The 20,420-nt window shown below is 37.1% G+C and overlaps 1 protein-coding gene across 1 annotated transcript in view; it reads right to left on the bottom strand.

Annotated features, from left to right (window-relative positions):
• Positions 1-19,504, bottom strand: part of SPATA7 (spermatogenesis associated 7) — a 35,677-nt gene extending 16,173 nt beyond the window's left edge. The window contains exons 1-6 of the mRNA XM_009280942.1: positions 19,496-19,504; positions 19,301-19,385; positions 18,110-18,190; positions 17,345-17,435; positions 15,703-15,752; positions 4,490-4,623 (exon numbers count right to left, since the gene is read on the bottom strand). Coding sequence (XP_009279217.1) covers positions 4,490-4,623; positions 15,703-15,752; positions 17,345-17,435; positions 18,110-18,190; positions 19,301-19,385; positions 19,496-19,504 — 450 coding nt within the window. The remainder of the gene's footprint in view (positions 1-4,489; positions 4,624-15,702; positions 15,753-17,344; positions 17,436-18,109; positions 18,191-19,300; positions 19,386-19,495) is intronic.
• Between the last annotated feature and the right edge of the window lie 916 nt (positions 19,505-20,420).

Here is a 20,420-nt window from a genome sequence, read left to right as displayed (position 1 = left end):
TGGCTAGTGTAAGCATTAACTAGTAACAACTAAAACATCAGTGCGTTATCAACTTTGAGAACTTTGTTCTCATCCTAAATCCAAAACACAGCACTGTACCAGCTACTAAGAAGGAAATTAACTCCATCCCTGCCGAAACCAGGACACAGATAAATGAGTGGACACCCACAAATGTGCTGCTTATCTATCCTCAAGCTTTTAGTCTAAGTAAGTCTCTAAATACTTGCTTAAAAATTACATATTCACAAAGACACACAAAGTTAGCAGCCCTTTCAGCATCCATATCTGTAGTTTATCATCCTATTTTGATTAACTTTCACACATAGAATCATAGAATCATTAAGATTGGAAAAGACCTCTAAGATCATCGAGTCCAACCATCAACCCAACACCACCATGCCCACTAAACCATGTCCCTAAGTGCCTCATCTACACGTCTTTTAAATACTTCCAGGGATGGGGACCCCACCACTTCCCTGGGCAGCCTGTTCCAATATTTAACCACTCTTTCAGTAAAGACATTTTCCCTCACGTCCAATCTAAACCTCCCCTGCCGCAACTTGAGGCCATTTCCTCTCGTCCTATCACTTGTTACTTGGGAGAAGAGACCGACACCCACCTCGCTACAACCTCCTTTCAGGTAGTTGTAGAGAGCGATGAGGTCTCCCCTCAGCCTCCTTTTCTCCAGGCTAAACAATCCCAGTTCCCTCAGCTGCTCCTCAGAAGGCTTGTTCTCCAGATCCTTCACCAGCTTTGTTGCCCTTCTCTGGACACGCTCCAGCACCTCAACGTCCTTCTTGTAGTGAGGGGCCCAAAACTGAACGCAGTGTTCGAGGTGCGGCCTCACCAGGGCCAAGTACAGGGGCACGATCACTTCCCTAGTCCTGCTGGCCACACTATTTCTGATACAGGCCAGGATGCCATTGGCCTTCTTGGCCACCTGGGCACACTGCCGGCTCATGTTCAGCCGGCTGGCAAACAGCACCCCCAGGTCCTTTTCCGTTGGGCAGCTTTCCAGCCACTCTTCCCCAAGCCTGTAGTGCTGCATGGGGTTGTTGTGGCCGAAGTGCAGGACCCGGCACTTGGCCTTGTTGAATCTCATACAGTTGGCCTTGGCCCATCAATCCAGCCTCTCCAGGTCCCTCTGTAGAGCCTTCCTACCCTTGAGCAGATCAACACTCCCGCCCAACTTGGTGTTGTCTGCAAACTTACTGAGGGTGAACCCACCATGATACATGGTGTCAACCATCATTATTACGCTACATGGAAAGAGAGGAGCAGAAGAGAAGTACAGCTGTCCCCAGGACATCTTATGCTTTCCCTGCTCCTCTACTTGACTGTGAGATGAACTACTGTCCTTGAAGTAATTTAGTTGCTAGCGATCCCATCCAAAGACTGCTCCATTGTGCCATTTGAAAATGAGCCTACTCCTTAGCTTCTCACTTAGGTCTTCTGCTAAAAGTAGAGAAATGCATGATGCACTGTAAACACCCATAACATCTTAACCCACAGCTCTAGATGGAGTATGTTTATCTTTGTGATCAAAATACTCTTTGATTAAAATAACTGATTATTTCAAAAAGTCAGTAATGAAATCTAGGTAACCACAACAGAAGTAACTTTCTCAGTTCATTACATATCATAGCAGATTCTCACATTACAGTAACTTTGCATTTATAACTAGATATAACAGATAAAGAATTCACTGTTCTTGTGCATTTAAACCCTTGTACAAAACAGGCAAAGAGCAGGCCAGTCAGCTTCAAGACACATTATAGCTATTCAGTTTCATAGCTGGCTCAGTGTGTAATAAAATACACTGACTAAATCACAGAGGTTTTAAGAAATGTGTAACATATTATATAATTTAGAGGACATATTATATAATTTAGATGAATTATTTTTACTTCTTTTTGGTTTTACCATGCACAAAGCAGTCTCAATTGAAAACAGTTTCTGTGCTCTATTGCAGCGTTAAATAATAAATGCAGCTACATGAAAAATGAAAGTGATGAAATAAAGGCACCAGACTTACCAGAATGCATAGAAAGTAAATGCTAATGAATGAAGCCTTTTGAAAACAGAAAGTCAGGTGCATACATCAAAGCCGGTTAGCATGTATTTAGCCTATAATCTAGTCAGACATTGACTTTGCCAGAGTTACAAAGGTTATTATATTTTTATATACATATATATGTATGTATGTTACTCTTAAATTGATATACATTTTACAGGAGCCACATTTTATTAAGCAAGAAATTATGCATTGTGAAAGTAATTTTTTTAACTTTTGTATTCTTACATTTAAATGTAACAGTGGCAAAGCCAGGAGAATTCTACTTGTCTCTTTTTCTTACATTCCTCCTATAATGTTGTAAGATGCTTATTAAGCACAGGACCACATTCCACTCTTGCCATTACCTCCCTGGAAACCTGGAGTATTCCAAGGTTGACTGCTTCAAATTTGTGCTGAATCTCATCCCAACCCAGGAATATCCTGATTCAACACAACAATTTTTGGAGCAGTTCCACAAATAGAGGATGTATAATCAGCTTTTTCCTAATGGCAACAGTGACAGCAATAATATGATTACTGTGTGGCAAAAATCCTCTACATTATCATATGCTTTAATAGGCATCCTCAGAATTTGTTTTCCAACTGTCACCTATTGTTATATCCTGATGGCTAGAGAAATACAATTAGAATGGCTAACATCCTCACAGTGCATTAGAGGACATCTAATCATTGAAGTAGAAGAATCCTCCCTTGGTGTATAAACAAGCATAGGAAATCAATGTATATTGTGGCAAATGAAGTAAAATTTAAAGAGGGCTTTTTTTTTAGCACAAAAATATGACAGCCCAATTACAGCCTACCCTTCCACCAAAAGGCTCACATACAGATTTTCACTTCTTACTGACTCACTGGTGTTCTTGTTTATACTACAGTGAAACACATTTTGTAAGTCCAGCAATCAATGATTTGATTAACAGAGTGGCAAATAGTATTTTAGTGAAGATTACTCTTTGCATTTGTAAAGTTAAAAAAGAAACCTAGAGGCAAAAAAAGTATTATATCCAAAAATTACTTTTTATGTGTGGTTAAACATTAATTTGGCAAGTCTCCCAACATCACTTTCTAAAATATACTTTTCAGTTGATAACTTGAAATTCAAACTCAGACAGTTTGTTGAATTATACCCTGAGTCTAGCAAACATAAGGAAAGCTGCAGTTTCTGTTGGCATGATACAGACTCCACTTTCAAGACAAAAGTTGGTGGGAAGGCACCTGTAAGTAATTAGAAGAACTGGGACAGATATTATTTTAGAAAGTCCTTGTTTTGCAAAAGATTAAAACAAAGGAAAAAAGTGACAGTCTGTTATAATACTATATTAAAGACCACAAGTGTATCTTTTCATTTTAAAATTGAGAATTTATGCAGTAATTATTTTAAGCACAGTGAACATTTTAAGCACACTTTACTTGGTTTCACGATGAAATAATTTAAGGAACTTTCTCCTGCCTCCAGTTTGCAGAAAATAATATGGAAAGACAGAAATGGTATTAATAAATAAAATGTGGATTTTAAATATGACATTTCCTCACTTTTCTTATGCACACCTGCGCTTTCATCCATAACTAAGAGCCACGTACTGAATTTCAAAGCATTATTTCTCTGCACTGCAATAAGGTCACACTCAGACTGCCTGCTGCAAAAACCAGTCACACAAGAAGGAAACTAATAGTGAGTTTTCTGTACCACTTGGAAATGTTCTCTACCTCTACAGATATTTAAAAAACATATGAAGCATCTGCTGTTAAAATCAGAGTTAAAACATCATTCTGTTTTAACTTGCAATTGCTCCTTTACAGTGATGAACAAGAGAATGTAATTTATTAGGCTATTTATTTATTTATTATTTGGAAATATACACCACATATCTGGATGAAATGCCAGCCAAAATAAGTGAACCTATGTATATAGACAGAAAAGCACATATTTTGATGGCTTAAGTACTATTTTCACTTTCAATAACTGCAATTTGAGCATGTAGTATACTGTTAGATATTAAACGTATTTCCAAAGTAGGACTTTGGGTACAGGAAGAAAAAAAAAAAAAAATAGAAGAGTCTCAATTCTTCTGCTAGGAAGGTTAGTGGTAACTAGAGTTCTGCCTTAGGAAACGGTAGAAAGCTCTGGAGTGACAGAGAGGACTGGGAATTTCAGCTGAGATGAAAGCAAGAGAATTCAAGGGTAACTAGAGCTTGAATTTACCACAAGCACTATTCATCCAGATACCTGCCATCTTTATCAGAAGGCCGAGACGTGCATTTGGTGTTGGGCAGAGGCCAGGAAGACCCTTGTCTATTTTCTGCTGCTTGAAATATGCCAGCCCTCCCTCTAGAGCTGCTGCACAGCAGTGATCAGCTGTTATTATGGGAGGCAAGTAGACTATGGTATCTGCTAAACAAAGTTAAAATACCTACCTTTCCAAAAAAGGATGGCAGCAGCCTTCCACTCTCTCTTGAGCTGGATCGGGAGGCAGCTTTACCCACACTCAGTTCCTCTTCACACCTGGCTACCTTCTTTTTCAGTCTCTCTCTTCTTTGCTGGTCAGCAACTTAGGAAAGAGACAAAGTTTGTCAGACACAAACTGAAATATTATTCTTTTCTTCTCCTAAGCGATTTGAAAACGTCATAGGGGTTTCCAATTGCTCAGCAAAGTCAGACTATTGAGATACATTCCACTTCCAACACACAGCAATTATAAAAAATTACCTCTATTCTTAGAAGAAAAATATTAAGAGTAAGCCGGTAGCCAAAGCTGTATCTTAGCTGAAGCTGTACCTTAGCTTCCCTGAAGTATTCTCATCTCACAACTAATCCACCACTATGCAGGAATTCCAAGATCAGTACTGCTAACAGAGCACTCTGCTCAAAAACTCACAAGTTTGCTCTCAATTTTTTACAGATAGAACTCCTTTGACTGTACGCTCATCCAGTATTTCAGGAAAAAAACACATTTACTGTTAGTAAATTTGACATGTAAAAAATCCATGCTCACACCATGGAAAAATAGCGAATAGTCTCCCAAGTACAGAAATCCATGGCAAAACAAGGATGTTCACGTCAAGAACGAAAAAAGAAGGCAAACACTGAAAGGCCCACTGTCAGATCAGGAGGGGAAGTTGTTATCAGTCTACATTGGTCTGCAGTCCAAGACCTCGTTCACAGTGTCCATGCAGCACAGAAGATGAGTTAGGTATCTATGCCATCAGATAAAGAGAGGAACCCAAAAGATGGGAAAGTTTTCTGTGTTCGAGTTTGCTGTCAGTCACCTACATCTGATACCTTACATGATACAGTCCAAAGTTTTTGTGTATTGTGAGCACCCAGGTGCCACAGATGAAGTTCACAAAGTTGAAAAATCCAAATGAGGCTGATGAAAAACATTAATAATTTCATTTCCAAATGGGAAAGAAGAGGGTTTATAGAAGCAAGCACACTTTTGAAGTCTGTATACACAATGAAACCTGGTTTAACTCTTGACTGCATTTCTCATTCACTTAACACAGATGCAAGTGTATGAATGGTTTGTTTGACAGACAGAAAGGCCTTTGTGGATTTCGTCTTCAGTTTCATAATGTATTTATATCATACTCCAGTAGACCCCAATCTTCACACACACTACTATACTTAACGCACGGAATGGATTCGTGGATTGGTATGGTACATTCTTCTAGACAGCTGAGAACTACAGCAATCTGAGGACATTTAATCAACCTTTGAAATACATTAATCTGTGTACGTTAACGCTACAGACATGTTAATCTCTAGCAATTATTTAACTATGTGTATTCACTTTATTAAACCTTTTAGTCCCCTTTTAAACTAGAAATGATTCTTTCAGATGTAAAATCCTTGTTCTCATTCCTCAGGGAAATCCCTCTTTCGCCTTCTTTCAGTTCTTACAATTGATATGTAAAATACATAGTAATTTCTTTTATGGCTGCTGATTTTTTCAGCATATTCCATTAGAGTACTTACAATATGAAGTTGCTTTTATTACTGGAAAAACATTAGCTGAAGTTAAGATATGCTAAATTCTACAACTCTGAATTAAAAATATGCCTTGTAACAGAAGGAAAAAATATACTGTACCATTAAATAATTAAAACTCAGTATTTTTCTTCCTACACTAAATTATTCTCATGTGGCTACTCTAAATTACTATTATTTCTAAATGTGTTTGTCTTAAAAGTTATAGACAAGCACTCAAAAATTAGCTACGGGTCAGAAGTTTTATATGTTTGAGATTAATTACTCACGTTGGGCCAACAGAGTGTGTCTGTGTGTGCACATACATGGAAGCTGTAAAAACTCCAGTCTTGCCTACTGCTCACGTAAAATGGTGATGGCCGAAATGAGTGTGGAATAAATATCTAAGGAAACAATGAATGAACGAGAGCTCTACAAAGCAAAAATGCAAATCATATGGAAGCATGGGTGTCTCATTTTGTAAGTGCAAGTAGATGCCTGAAACAGAAATTTCCTTACGTTCAAGTGCTTAGGTGGAAAGTGGGTTTGTCTAAGACAAGACAGGCTTAATCACTTTACTGCATGTTCTACCTGCATACCATGACTTAACATGAGTTTCTGGGCAAAGCGCAAAGCAGCGTGACTATTGTTTCAAAATTGAGTTCTCATGTTGTCCTTATTCTGCTCTTTACAGGATAAAGTCTGAGATTTGACATACATGGACAGACTCTGCCTTTACTGGTGGCATTCAAAGCTATAAAAGCCAACTACTACAAACCTCCAGGACTGTGTGCTACAACTCTTATCAGCCAAAGCAAGGCTTCTGCCCATGAGTAAAGAAAGAAAGAACAGTACGTATGCCAGCTAAGGCTATCTTTGGATGTCAGAATGACCCATTGGGACTACTGTCACCTGCATGGGAAATACAAGGTCTTTGCCTTGCACCCGTCATATAGTGAGCTTAGCTCAGCTAATCCATTAAGTGCGTTCCAAAAGCTATGAAGTCACTCATGCGTACTGAAAGGCAGAGTAGACATACAGAATGGCAGAAGATCCCAGCAGTGTACCCATCTTGTTGCCAAATTAGGGAATTTTCAAGCTAGATTGGCTGTAAAAGCTAGGAACTGTGTAACCAGCAAAGCAAGAGATAAAGAAATTCTTTCTGAAAAGAGTTAATGTAGGTGTAAACAGACAGCTAGATGTAAGTTAGGATAGCCCTGAGGCAGTCAGCAAGTAACACAGACAAGGCTACGGGTAGAGACACAAAAACATACATGCTGCCTACCTCCCCGTACTTCACATGTCCTCTCCCCAAGCAGGGACTGGAGAATCCAGTCTTTCCATTTGACTTTAGCCAGACACAAAATGGTATCATACAAATGGCCTGAACCTTTGAGGCACTAATTACAATATTACGACTTATGGGAGCTGAAGATACTTAAGGCTGCCATACACAACCACTTGTCGTGCAGCTGTGAATATATTAAACGCAGAAAGAATGAGACCAACATTCAGGAAGAAACATGCAATTTTAAAAGGGAGATTTATCTGTTAATTGGAAAGGTTGCTCACTGTTGAGGATATCTGCTGCTTCAAATCAATCACAAATATAGCTTCTTTAGTTTTCAGTGAGGTTAATAAACTAAATTTGACAAGAATGCCCGTGGCATACTGTCATAGACTAGCGGGAACTAAACATCAACTGCATTTGTTAACAGATACTTAATAATTTCACTGCAAGTAGCTTTTACTGTACATTGGCTCCAGAAACACATCACATTTGTAGAGTTAAATTCGGGAAAAGTTCAAGACAATAAGTATCTTGTGACAAATAAAAGAAAAAAGAAAACCACTGGTTTTTTTCCCATCTCTTTAAAAAGGGAAAACTAAATGTTTAGGAATAAAAAAAAAATACAGTCTATAGATCCAAATAACATGAGTTCCTTTTAAAGTCTTATTAGAGACTTTGAGATTAATTATATCTCATTAACTGCTGTGCTCAAAACCACCACAAAGATTTATAGTATAGTAAAGAGAAAATGTATTAGAATATAAAGTAGTGATTTTTTTTTATATCAGATAAATTCAGAGTCTGTGAAACTACATTCCATAACTTACTGCACCCACTCCATGAATCTGTTCTCTTAATTCTGTTGTCAATGAGAGGAAGCACAAGAAAGACCATGAATTTTACAAGTTAAACTGTAGCATTCTCCATAAAGAGCTACCTATAAAACGCTGATCAGTCTGTCATAGAAGTAACCCCTTTGCCTAGGCAAATACCCTTTCACAGAGTACACCACACTTCCAAAGCAGAGATCGCATCGTTGTATTTCCCTGTTAGAATCCTCCCTCTATAAGCTTGATTCTTTTTTCCTTAAGCCTAGGCTGCAGCAGTATTTCTAGACACATGCTTAGACTTATAAAACAAATGTCATAAACCTGGAAGAAACAAAATAATCATACATACCACACTCCTAAGCAGCTTGAAAGCTCTGCGCTTGTAAGGACAGTATGATTTGGAATGCCAGTGGTTGTCCTTTGCTCTGAACTTCCAAGCTCTAAATTTATCATGTCACATCACAGTACAATTAGCAGTTAACCTTCAAGTTATTTAATTTTTGATGTAAACAATAGATGGCAGACAATGAAATAGTAAGTTAGATTTAAATTGAGTTCAGCTTGCAGAACAATGTATCTCAAAAGAATTGTCCAACACTGAGCATTTCTCCATTGTGTTTTTATATCACCTATTTTTGCAGTAACACACTTCTGGTTATTATTTCCCTTATGAATTCTCTTAGATAAACAATGCAAACATCAACTTAATTTCTGCTGAGCTTGAAGTGCCTGCAGTGACCATAATTAAAGCATTCAACATATCAGTTGGTGATATTACTTCTGCAAGCAAGCTCTTCCTTCTGTAAGAATTTTTACTACCAGCTTCCTAGCTCTACACAAATCCCCAATACACCATCATTTTAGCACCTGGGGTGAGATCTCATCAAATGCAAATTGAATTTTGCCATTGGGTGTGAAGTTTGGGTTTCTCATAAGTCTGAATCTAAATTTCTTAACACAGAAATTTTAATTTTCTTAACTCTAAGAGACGATTCTGCAGTCCTTCTTCACATCCATTATCAGTAGCACTGTTTCATCAAATAAGGGAGGAATCACCACAAAAAAAGGTGACAGACGATTTATTAAGGGCTTGATACTACAGCCTTTCTTGTATCAAAGAGAAAGTAATGTTTGTATCAGGGTATGTACTTCAGAAATGTGGTACTGCTTGGCAAAGCTACTAATGGCAAAATTTGGCCATTGCTAAAGCTTGGAAATAAAGCCTAACAGTGAGACACGAATCCTTCAGAGGAATTTCGGGAGAGGCTAGAAGTACAGGATTATCCCAAATCCATCCACCTCAGATCCCCGTATGTGGTCCTCATCCGAGAGACATCTCGTAGATAGTTCTGTCAGCCATATGAAGAATACAGCAGCCTGTGCACAGCCTACTACATGGAAATTGTGAAACACTGCACCAACGCTGCAGAAAACTTCTGAGCCTGCTCAGTTAAACCTCCATTCGTGTACCCCAGAGAGAAGTCCATCTGGCTTCTAGGCGGGCTTGGAGAGTGGGTTTTGTCTCAGCGTACCACTGGGGCAGCCCCCAAGGACAATTCAGACATGTACTAAGCTAATGTTGAGAATAAGTGGAAAGTATAATTTTATTCTGGTTCTCTGGTATGCTACAGCTATTTTGTGATCCTCAGTAATAGTGGAAAATGGTATAAAAACAACCCCCCCAGCGGACAGATGGTAAACCTGGGTAAATTCAATTAAAAATCAGGGACACATTTTCAATAATAATGATGATGATTAATTACTGAAACAACTACAAAAGGAAATTATGTTTTCTCTATTTCTTGACCTTTACAGGTCAAGACTACAGGTCTTTCTTATTTCTGTGCTTTACTTACCATCTTCAGTGTGGCTGTTGAGATCCATATTAACACAACTGGATGAAATTTTTGGTCTGCTTAACTCATGATGTCAGACTAGATGATCTAATGTCTATTCGCAACTACAAACTCTGTGAAAAATGTATTTTTGATGTACTGAATACATACCTAAAATGCATTACCTTTCATAAAAAAAGAAAGAAAACCTTTCTGTAGAAGAAATTTTAAAGTAAATAACTTCTGCAAAAAGAAAGTAAAATTACTACAGTTAGAAGTACAGGTTCATAAAGGGGTTTTTTTGTTTGTTTGTGGTTTTTTTTTTTTTTTTTTATACACACACAGTGGGTTTTCCTGCTCTCCAAAAATTCAGACTTGATAAATATACCAGAACATCTGGTATATCTGGTATGACCAAAGACATACTTGAACTCTGAAAACATATATGTTAGAATTAGCTGAGTTTTTGACCTTTAAAGAACTTATATTAGCTGCTTCTAACTTTCATTTTCAGAAATGCGTATGTAAGGACAAGACTCAGAGAAGTTAAGAATCAAAGATGAGGAGATTTTGTGAAAGCTTCCTGTAAAACAGCAGCAACAACAAAATAGGTAAAACAGTTTTTCATAGATTTCTGCTTTTCATGGCATAAAAGATGGACATATAATGTAAAATATGTGATCACATGAAAAATTAAAATTTAAGTACAGAATTATATAAGAATATCTATTTCTTGACATTTCTACTTGAACCTAACCCCCCCCAAAGTAGAAAAACAACATTACTAATCAGTCTCAATTGTTGTCTCTCCCCATCTCTCAATCCCAGCCCCCCCCAAGTATTCAAGTTCCACCAGGCTAAAACAGATTTTTGGTGGGTAACTTCTCAGAATACTTTTTTTGTTTTCTTCTTATTCTCCCCCCAGCCCCGGTATCAGAGAGACCTGCATTCCCAAGCACACTAATCACTGGGTTCAGGCTGTACTATCAATATGCCCTGTGGAAAAACCTCTAAACATATGGGTTGAAAAGTTAGTACTGTTAGAAACCAGGCATGTGTAGCAGCAGCTGTCTTACTTGGCATAGCTTTTGTCAAGTTTTCTGGCACAAATTCCACAACCACAGACTTCTAATGGCCACTGGTATCAATCAACATGCTTGGACTAATACTGAACATAGAAGTTTCACATTTCAAGAAGTTTCACATTTTAACAACTATTTTAAGTCAATAAGGCTGATCTAATACACAAGAACATGCTCACTCCTAGCCCAGTGGCATGGCAGCTTGCCTACTTTGCTGCCAGCTAAGATACCAGGAAAAGAACAGTGGAAACTAAATCCACTTTAAGGACAGAACACATTCAGTTGGCCAGGGAGAATGCCAACTACAGTATCATGTTTAATTCTTAAACACTAATGATTGATTCGTGGCAAAAACCCCAAAGGGAAATACTCACTTGCTATTTTAGCAGTACATGAAGCACATTTTCAGGGGATGTTTTTTTAACACTATCTGCAGGAATTCTGTTTTGTAACTCTATGCTATTAATAAATCTTAGCATTTCAAACTGAAAATTTACCCCCCTTCCCAAATCTCTTTTGAAATAGAGGGGGAATGGAAACCTTATTTGGGATGCAATAAGTAATAAGACAAGGAACACAAAAAGAAAAAAGTTATAATATGCTTCAGTTGAGGCAATAACAGGCACAGAACTACTGGAAGAATAAAGCTGTAAACCCCTCGACTATAGAGATTCCCCTGATATTTAGTCATATTGATGTTGCAACTGTGCCTGGACAAATTGTGTCCCCCATGTCCAGCAAGAAAAAAGAAATTGGTTTGAAAATATTCTAAAAATCCTTTTCCCTTACTTTCTTCATTAGCACATTTTCAGTACTCTTACTGCCTGAGCTATTGGCTGTCATATCCACATAATCTGTTTCATAAAAGTCAGAGGAAGAAGAACTATTCTCTGGTGGATTGCCAGAGACACTACAAATGATACCTTGCACTAAGCTTAACACCTGAACACGTAACATTTGGTTGCGCTATTATTACAGTACAGAAATCTGTAGTTCTTGATGAACAATGCATAGAACAGTAGGAAAAAAACCCAACCACTCTAAGTTTAGGTATGAAATAAATTGAAATAATTTTCAATTTCACTCTAAACATCTAGAGTTTATAAGAATAGTGCAGATACTGGACAAGGGATGTCTGAGTAGTCTTAACCTTAAATACCTTGAAGGCAGTGACACCAATAATGAAGAATTTGAAAGTAGATGTGCCCCATGGAATTATCCCTTTGCTAACTCTGCACAAATTTCAGCCTGTGTCTCAGAGTTTCTTATCTGTTTATAAAGTGATCTCAGTCATCTGACAAAACATATGAAGAAAGCAGGTCAGAAAAAAAATATCAGTTACATGCACACATTGTTTATAGATATTAATCCTCAAAGATTTTTATTAAGAAAGGATAATCTTAAGTATCTGATACAAACGCATACATGAAAATCCTGAACCTATTGTAGTTGAGACACTTTTGCCATTGACCATCACGAAACCACAATTTCAATTATGGCATCTAAACCCCTTATATTCCACCATCCAAAATTTGCCTTTTAAAACCGGAATTACCAGGACAAATGCTTTCAAGTAAATTCAGTTCTAATCCTCACATCTGGAAAAAATCTTTTAGCTACGTAGGTATTGCAACCTTGGAACAGGTTACTCAGGTTGCAGAATCTCCATCCCTGGAGGCTTCCAAGACTTGGCTGACTGATCTAGTGTTGGCAGAAGTCCTATCTTGAGCAGGACGCTCAAGGAGGACTAATGACCTCCGAAGGTCCCTTACAACCAACATTTCTGTGATTCCATGAAGGCAGGTACATGACAGAAGTTGAGCTTCCAAAACATTAGGAGAAATGACAATGCATACAGACTGAGCTGTTGAAGAGAAATCACTGGACGGGAAATCTATGAACCAGTGTCTCTCATCTCTATCGGGTAGAAAGACCCTCTTCAGAAATGGTAAACAGAAGCAGCAAGCAAGCTATATAACTTCTAGCTTTGTGTCTGGGGGAAGTGCTGAACTCCAGTGAAATCAGACGTTGAGACATTTCTCTTGCTCTTGCAGGAAAAAAAATGGGAATCTTCTACTGCAAGAAAACTAAGTGTTTGTAGCATTTTATGCAGACAATTTAAGATGAAAATGTAATTGGGAACATTTTTCAGCATTGCAAAGTAAAACACTACGTTGAGGAATATTCTAATAAAAAGATACTGTTTACATAAGTTTGCTTTATTACTTTGCTTTCTATCTTTCGCTCGGCACTCTCATTTTTATTAGAGAACATGAAGCACCTCACAAAATAAAACCTGAAATCTGGGGCAGAGACATAATACTGTCTTGAGAAGCCACTTTTAGGGAAAAAAATACAACATTATTTATTGCTTTGTTAAACAGATTTTTAAAAATGGCAAATTCATTGTCACTTTATAATTGCACAATTCCTCTCAGTGCAGAACATCAAGCAATCAAACTATATTTTAGAACTTAGCTAAATCTAAGGATAAAAAGCTCTAACCACACTGGATACTCAGTTCTGGGAGACCGAGAAGTACGTCCAACATTTCTTCCAAATGAATCCTGTGCTACTGACTAGGATCCTGGTCCTTGAACTATGACGCTCAGCTTCACCTTATGAGCTAGCTCTATTTTGGGAATATAATAAATTTCAACTAAGTAACAATGAGCACTCCCAAGTCTTAGGCTAGAATAACAGTAGGTAAATTAAAGAATTTTTTTTGTAATCAAAGGCTTTATTTTTTTTTCCTTAGCTTCAAGTTTTTTACCTTTGTGAACAGGAAGCATCTTCTAGGGCTGTGTTGGTTGTATGCACATTCCAATAAGATAAAACACAGCAGCAGCTTTTTCCAGCCCAGTTTGAAAATACATGAAAGAGCAATTTAGCGAGGATTTAGTGTACCAATTTTACCAAACAGATGGGTAAGAACAAAAGCAGCAACAAAGGTGAAATGTTTCCGTCACACCCTGTATAGGAGATTAATGCTCTGTCTGTGACCAGGACAGTGTTACATAGTCAGACACTGGTCTGAGTAAGATGAACTGAAAGAGAAACATATTGCACAAAGCCTTGCTATCTGAAATGGAAATTTCCTCACTACAGAGCACACCTGCTAGTGTCATGACAATTATCTGTTAAGGTTAAGGCACTGTCACTGTCTCCCAAAATGAACTCATTATTCAGGGAAACTCATTCTGGCTTGAAACACACAAGCTATCAGCTCAGAAGCATTTTATCTGTAAAGACAGCAGACTCTAAAATAAATGGGCATTTGTTGGTGTTGAGAAAGACCCAAGACCTGAAAAGGTATGGAAGAATAATTGTTAATTAGGGAATCTAAGAAAGATTCTAGCAGATGCAGAAAGAAAAGCTACATGAGAGTTTTATTACACAAACACGTAGGTGTAAATCTTCTTCTTACACCAACCCTGTATTTTCATGCTTGTTTCAAAGCAAATCTTGGTAGAGCTGGGGCATGAGAAGGAAGACTTTTTTCAGATGACTCTGCAGAACAGGTGATCTGAAATTCCTACTGCAATCTGCAGACTCTAGATATCACTGCCATACTATTGCTGCTTGTGCTGCACCTTTTGAAAGCAGGAAAAGGCAAGCCCACATACAGCATCTTTAACCCTGGTGCAGCTTGTTGCTTAATTCAGTCTCAACCCATTATGCAGAAGTACTGAAAAAACTTCTAATGAAACTGAGTCTTTCTGCCAAAAGGATGGCTGATTTCCTGCATCAGCTCTAGTTACTCTGATCATTTTACAAGGCAGTATCACTCTGGTTTGACTGGATTTGAGACTAACCACAAAGTATTCTGTCCTCAGAAGATTTATCTTTCCATCCTAAAAGAATACTTTAATTTTTTCTAGTACCTCAGCAGTTGTAACTAAATATTGAATTAGAGAAAAAAAGAACTTTCTCTAATTGCATTAGTGAAAAAGACAGATAACAGAAATACACGTTTGTTATTTTAATAAACAGTTGCTATTTATCCCCTTTGACTAATACACTTCATTTAGTATTCCAGAAATCAATGATTTGAAAGCTAACACTATGAAGTAAGGCTACAGTACTGATATCTTTAAACAGCGTTAAGAAATGAGACAACTCCCAGAAAAAGTAACTGCAGTTTAATCCAGACTGTGGGGCTGCGTGCTTGTAACTGGCTCTGTTTTCTGCGAAATGGAATGAAAAGTTTCAGGCCCAGTCCCCAGGTGCCCACATTCCCAAAATTCCTCTTGACCTTGCACTAGTAAGCTCTCTTCTTGAAAGTTCAAGCTCACATCATATCAGAAGAAAGGAGAGAGAAAATGCTGAAATTCTCCTGACGTGCTCCATTAACTGTGTGGATGAAAAGAATCCTAAGCAAAATTGTGATCCTAAGCACAACTAATCACTAACAGACTAGGTCGATCTTACTAGCATTACATTCCCTGCAGATTCTTACAAATAGCTGGAGCAGTATGCGAAAAGCTGAAGAAACAAGCAGGTACATGAACGCTTTATTAAGGGTTATATTCTATCGTTACTCTTCTATTCCTCTGGCTCTTTTGTTTTGTTAAGTTAGTTTTACAGACGCTTTTGCAGAATTAACATATCACAGATACTTACGTTTGATGCTGGTCAACCTACTTTTGGGCACAGAACAGTCTACAGCTGCTGAAAATAAGAAAAAAAATAAATGTGAGTGATTCAATATCTACTTAGTATTTGTGGTGGCTAGAAAAATGTAGCAATAAAACAACACAGAACAAAGACTAATTTAATTAGAACACAGCAATTTTTCTCTATCTTAAAATATGCTAGTTACTGTGTATTTAAAGCATTAGATTGATATTAATACAGTCAGAGAATTTTTGAGATAAAGATGTTAAAGTAAAATATATATTTGAAGGAAGAATCATCATTTAAATGAAGATTCCTTACAAAAGGTTTCTATAGACTTTGTGCTGATGGCATTTCACTGCACAACTGAGGATACCGAGTATGTTACATGATAGAGAGATGACAGCATATTTGTGAGCATGGACTCTGGCAGAATCTGAAGCCCCAGTGTACCTCTCTTTAAAGCAGACATTAAGAAAAGGAGGGATGATGAAGAGAATCAGCAGAACCAACTCCAAAATCCTATTTCTGAAAATACCTAGAAAAACAGTGTACAATGTTTTCGGAAGCATTCAAAAAACATTTCTCTTGCAACTCATATCCTGCAAACTTTTATGCATTTAATTTAAATACTCAGGACATCCTGCCAAGCCCTAGCATTAATATCTTTAGGACTGAGATCCCCAAGACAAGTTTATGCTATGAAGAATGAAAATAGGCTGTAAACTGTAAACAACATTAACAACTATCTACAGACTTTTCTTAGCTCTGTGCATGATATTAACTTTTTAAACACAGTACTTCATACTCCTTATATAGCCTTAAAAAATAACTTTGGCTGTAATACAGTTTGTTTTCAATTATAGCACGGACAACGGGGTATTGTCAGCTCATAGTGGAGTAAACACACATTTCTAAATCTGAAAGATTTTTGATCAGGATCTCACCATAATTAAGAAACATACAAACATGTATGAGTTCAATAAGCTTTTAAGTTCCAGATTTCATAATATTTGTCTTTTGATAAATATAAGTACCTTCTAAGATTAAAATATGTGAAAAAAATCATATACATATTTAGTGCTCAATAATACAGATTACTAACAGGATTTTCTCATTTGCAAACACATGGGGCAATTTTCAAAGTCCTTAAAACTACCTAGTGCCATTGACTGAAAGATGAACAGAAGATAATGAACATTTTTAAATAAAAGAAAAAAAAGAAAAAAAGACAAGACATAGTGGTCTGAGTTTAACTGAAGATGTTCTGCACTCATTCCTAAAATAAATTCTGTATGCTTGCTATTGTGACTATCTCTGTAATTTTAAGTTCAGCATATTATTTCATAATTCATTATTTCATCAAAAGCAGAATGAAGAGAATACAGCACAAAGTACCCTAAAATTAAAGTAGTATCTTTGGTAGCACTTAAGGAAAATGTTTTCATCCAAAACTTCCCATTCCAATAATACAAAAGTAGTATTAAGTAGCGGCCATATCTCCTTGCTGACATCAGTCTGAGTACGAAACAGGAAGAAAACTACAATTCCTACAGTCCAATTCATTCCCTCTTGATATGAGCCTATTCTGAAAGAATGAGCTAAATCTGGGGGTAAAAAGTTCATTCACATATGGACATTTTTCCTTTTGGCTGAAAGGATTTTGTTATAATGAAACACCATGTGATCTCTGATCAGGTACTGGTTAGTTAGACTTCGGGAGGAGTCAATGCAGAAAGCTGTAAGATTAAAATATATTTAAACATTATAAAGGCAGGCAGAAGAATACTAAAATTTTGAACAGTTATTAACTGCAACTCAAAGCCACCAGCTTTAAATTACTGTGTGCTTAACTTCTTTGCTCAATGGCAGTAATTTTTCTTTAGCAGCTACTATCACATGAAATCAGCCTGTCTCCTTTGTTTTTTTTTTTCCCCACTGAGCCATTAACTCAATAAATAGCTACATAAGTACTTGGCTGAAGTTGAACTATGAAAACATCAGCATGGAAACTTCCTGTTTCTCCATTCCATGCTCTTTTGAAAAAAGTGTCTGAGGTGGCAGTATGGCACAGAAGCGTATATTAGCTCATGTAAACTACTGACTGTAAAGGAATATGTTTAACCTCAAGGGTTCTTTAAAGCAGTAACCATATCTATACTCCAGTTAATATAGATGTGATATCTATATATATATTTGGATATCTTGCTGTTTCTAGCTAGCAGTAGTGTCAAGGCAAAACTCTCTCCTCAAAAGTATTTTCAGTAATGCATACTAAATGTAAGTACTATTAAACTTCACCAATTGAGCTCAATGCAAAGGTTTTAATTATAAAAACTTTTTAATCATAAAATAAATGAATTCACATAAAAGGAACCATGTCAACCTTCTGATGAAAGCACATGTTACTTACCATTACTCTTAGTACTCAAGTGTCCTTTAAACGGACTTGCTGGACCACATCTGGGAATGCCAACAGCTGGGTATTCACTCACTTTATTAAAGTGTCAAACAAAACAAAACAAATGTTAGAAAAAAGAAAACACGTATTTTGACAGACAAGATAAAGCAGAAAATCTTTCCCCAAAGAACTCACGAATGACTGTAGCGACCTTTTTCATAAAGGAAAAAAATCATTTTTAAATGTTATACTATTACTGAAGTACAACAGTGTAGTTAAGTAACTTAATCTAAACACCAGGATAAGATGGTAGTACTTTCACTGGTTCAGGGAGCTAAACAGTGGAAGAAACCATTAGATCAGTCTGAACTTTACATTGGTCATTAAACTGCACAGAGATATGGCCACAGTTTTGTACCTATGCTAACCTCCCATTTGTTTTAAAGTTTTATTGATCGAATTTTATCATGACATCAAATGACTAATGTGAAAAATACTCTGTACGTAGACAATGATTGTGGTTAGTAGTATACTAAAATGCAAGTTTAATAGATTGAAGGAATTATGCTTGTGTGAAAATCATCCTGTCAATGAGAACACACTATTTCAAAAATCTATTGTTAATGCAAGAGGAATTTGGTTTGCCATTCAATCTTCCGGCAGTTTGATAGACCGGGAACTCTACAGACAAGTGTAGATGCTGACAAAACTTAATCAACCAGTTGTTCCAAAAAATGAAGGAATGTGAATTAAAAGCTCTACATCTCCTCCTTGAAAACAAATACTGTACTGTCAGGCTCACAACCACTGTCTCTTACACAACCTACAATTTAAAAATCTGCACCTGAATTAAGAATCTGCACCATTTTTAGAGCAAGTTTTAACAGGAGGTATCCTATTACTACAAATACTAGTGTATACAAAGCATTCCTTTAAGGTTTCCAAGACCCTGCTTAAAATGTAAAGCAAAACAAACAAGATTTCTTTAGCAGAGTAAATATACCATGCTTACTTAACATCAATTATAAAACCGTGCAGCCAATTTCTACAAATTTATTATTGCTATCAAGGTCCATACGGTCCTCCCATTCCCATCCTACTTCTCATCTGTCAATTCAAGAGTCTGCAACTGCCACGTAAGCGTCTCCTAGCAATTGGAGGCACTACAGCTCTGGGGCAGTAACTCTACTGCTCTACACTTACTGGCTGCCTCCAGCTTTCCACCCTTCACCGAAAGCAGCAGCAAGCTGGACCTACGCAAGATGAGTGGGAATCTCTTCTCAGTGGCCTTCAGCCGGGTCGACAAAGGCAGACATAATTACAAACTGACTGGGGGGTGCAAGAAGCCATGCCACACATGTTAAAAGCCCCTTAATTCTACCTCTCATGGCTTCTTACCTCCTGCATGCCCAGCACCTGGCTTTCCACGTTTTTTCTTTGTTTTTTTTTTTTTATTTCCCACTGTCATATAATGACTGTTAGAGTACTATTGCAATTACATACGTAACTACCACATTCTGTAGCTCTACTTTAAGTGCAACAGCATGTTGCACAAGATGGTTAACACAGTGTCTGACTATTAATTAGTAGAGATTGCAGCAAAACAAATCATTCCTTTAATAATGTTTTAATATCATTTCCCCAAAGGCCTTATGAAAAGACCTTATAAATTTCAAGTGACTAGGATTAGTTGGGGAAGCAACAAAATGTGTCTTGAGAAAATAAATAAAATGAAAATCATTAGCATATGTGGAAATTTGCAGAGTACTTTCTTGGGACCCTGTTGTGAAATTACACTAAATCTGGATCAATAAACTCAATCCCCACTCTTACGAAGCCCAACAAATATCAAGGCAATTTTGAATTAGCGTGGTGATTTCACACTTAGAAAAGCCAGCCTTCATACAGCATGGGCCTCTGCGGCTTTACAGTATTAGAGGCGGTGTCTGCAATAATAGTGCTCCCACTACTCTTTGCTGTGAAGTTTCCAGACCAGCAGAAGGAAAGGAACAAGAAAGAAAAAAAAAAAAAAAAAAAAAGAAAAATGCTACTGTAGATTTTTTCAACCCTGTCCTGCAATTGTTATATCTTTATACTGTTTTCTTTAAAGCCAAAGGACAACATTCCTGCTCATCTGTATCAATTTCAAATGGCTCATTTTAAATTCCCCTCATGGTACAATTCTTCCTAATCTCTATTGTGATTTAAACATACATAGGGACAGACAACACTAAATTATTTTAAAAATATTAAAATTCCAAACATACAGAAACAATTTATTAGATTTAGAATGACTGTCTCCGCAATGGTTTCAAACCTTTGT

This window comes from Aptenodytes forsteri, unplaced genomic scaffold, assembly GCF_000699145.1.
Source record: "Aptenodytes forsteri isolate BGI_AS27 unplaced genomic scaffold, ASM69914v1 Scaffold193, whole genome shotgun sequence".
Taxonomy (NCBI): Eukaryota; Metazoa; Chordata; class Aves; order Sphenisciformes; family Spheniscidae; genus Aptenodytes; species Aptenodytes forsteri.
This window is presented reverse-complemented; position numbering and strand designations above follow the sequence as displayed.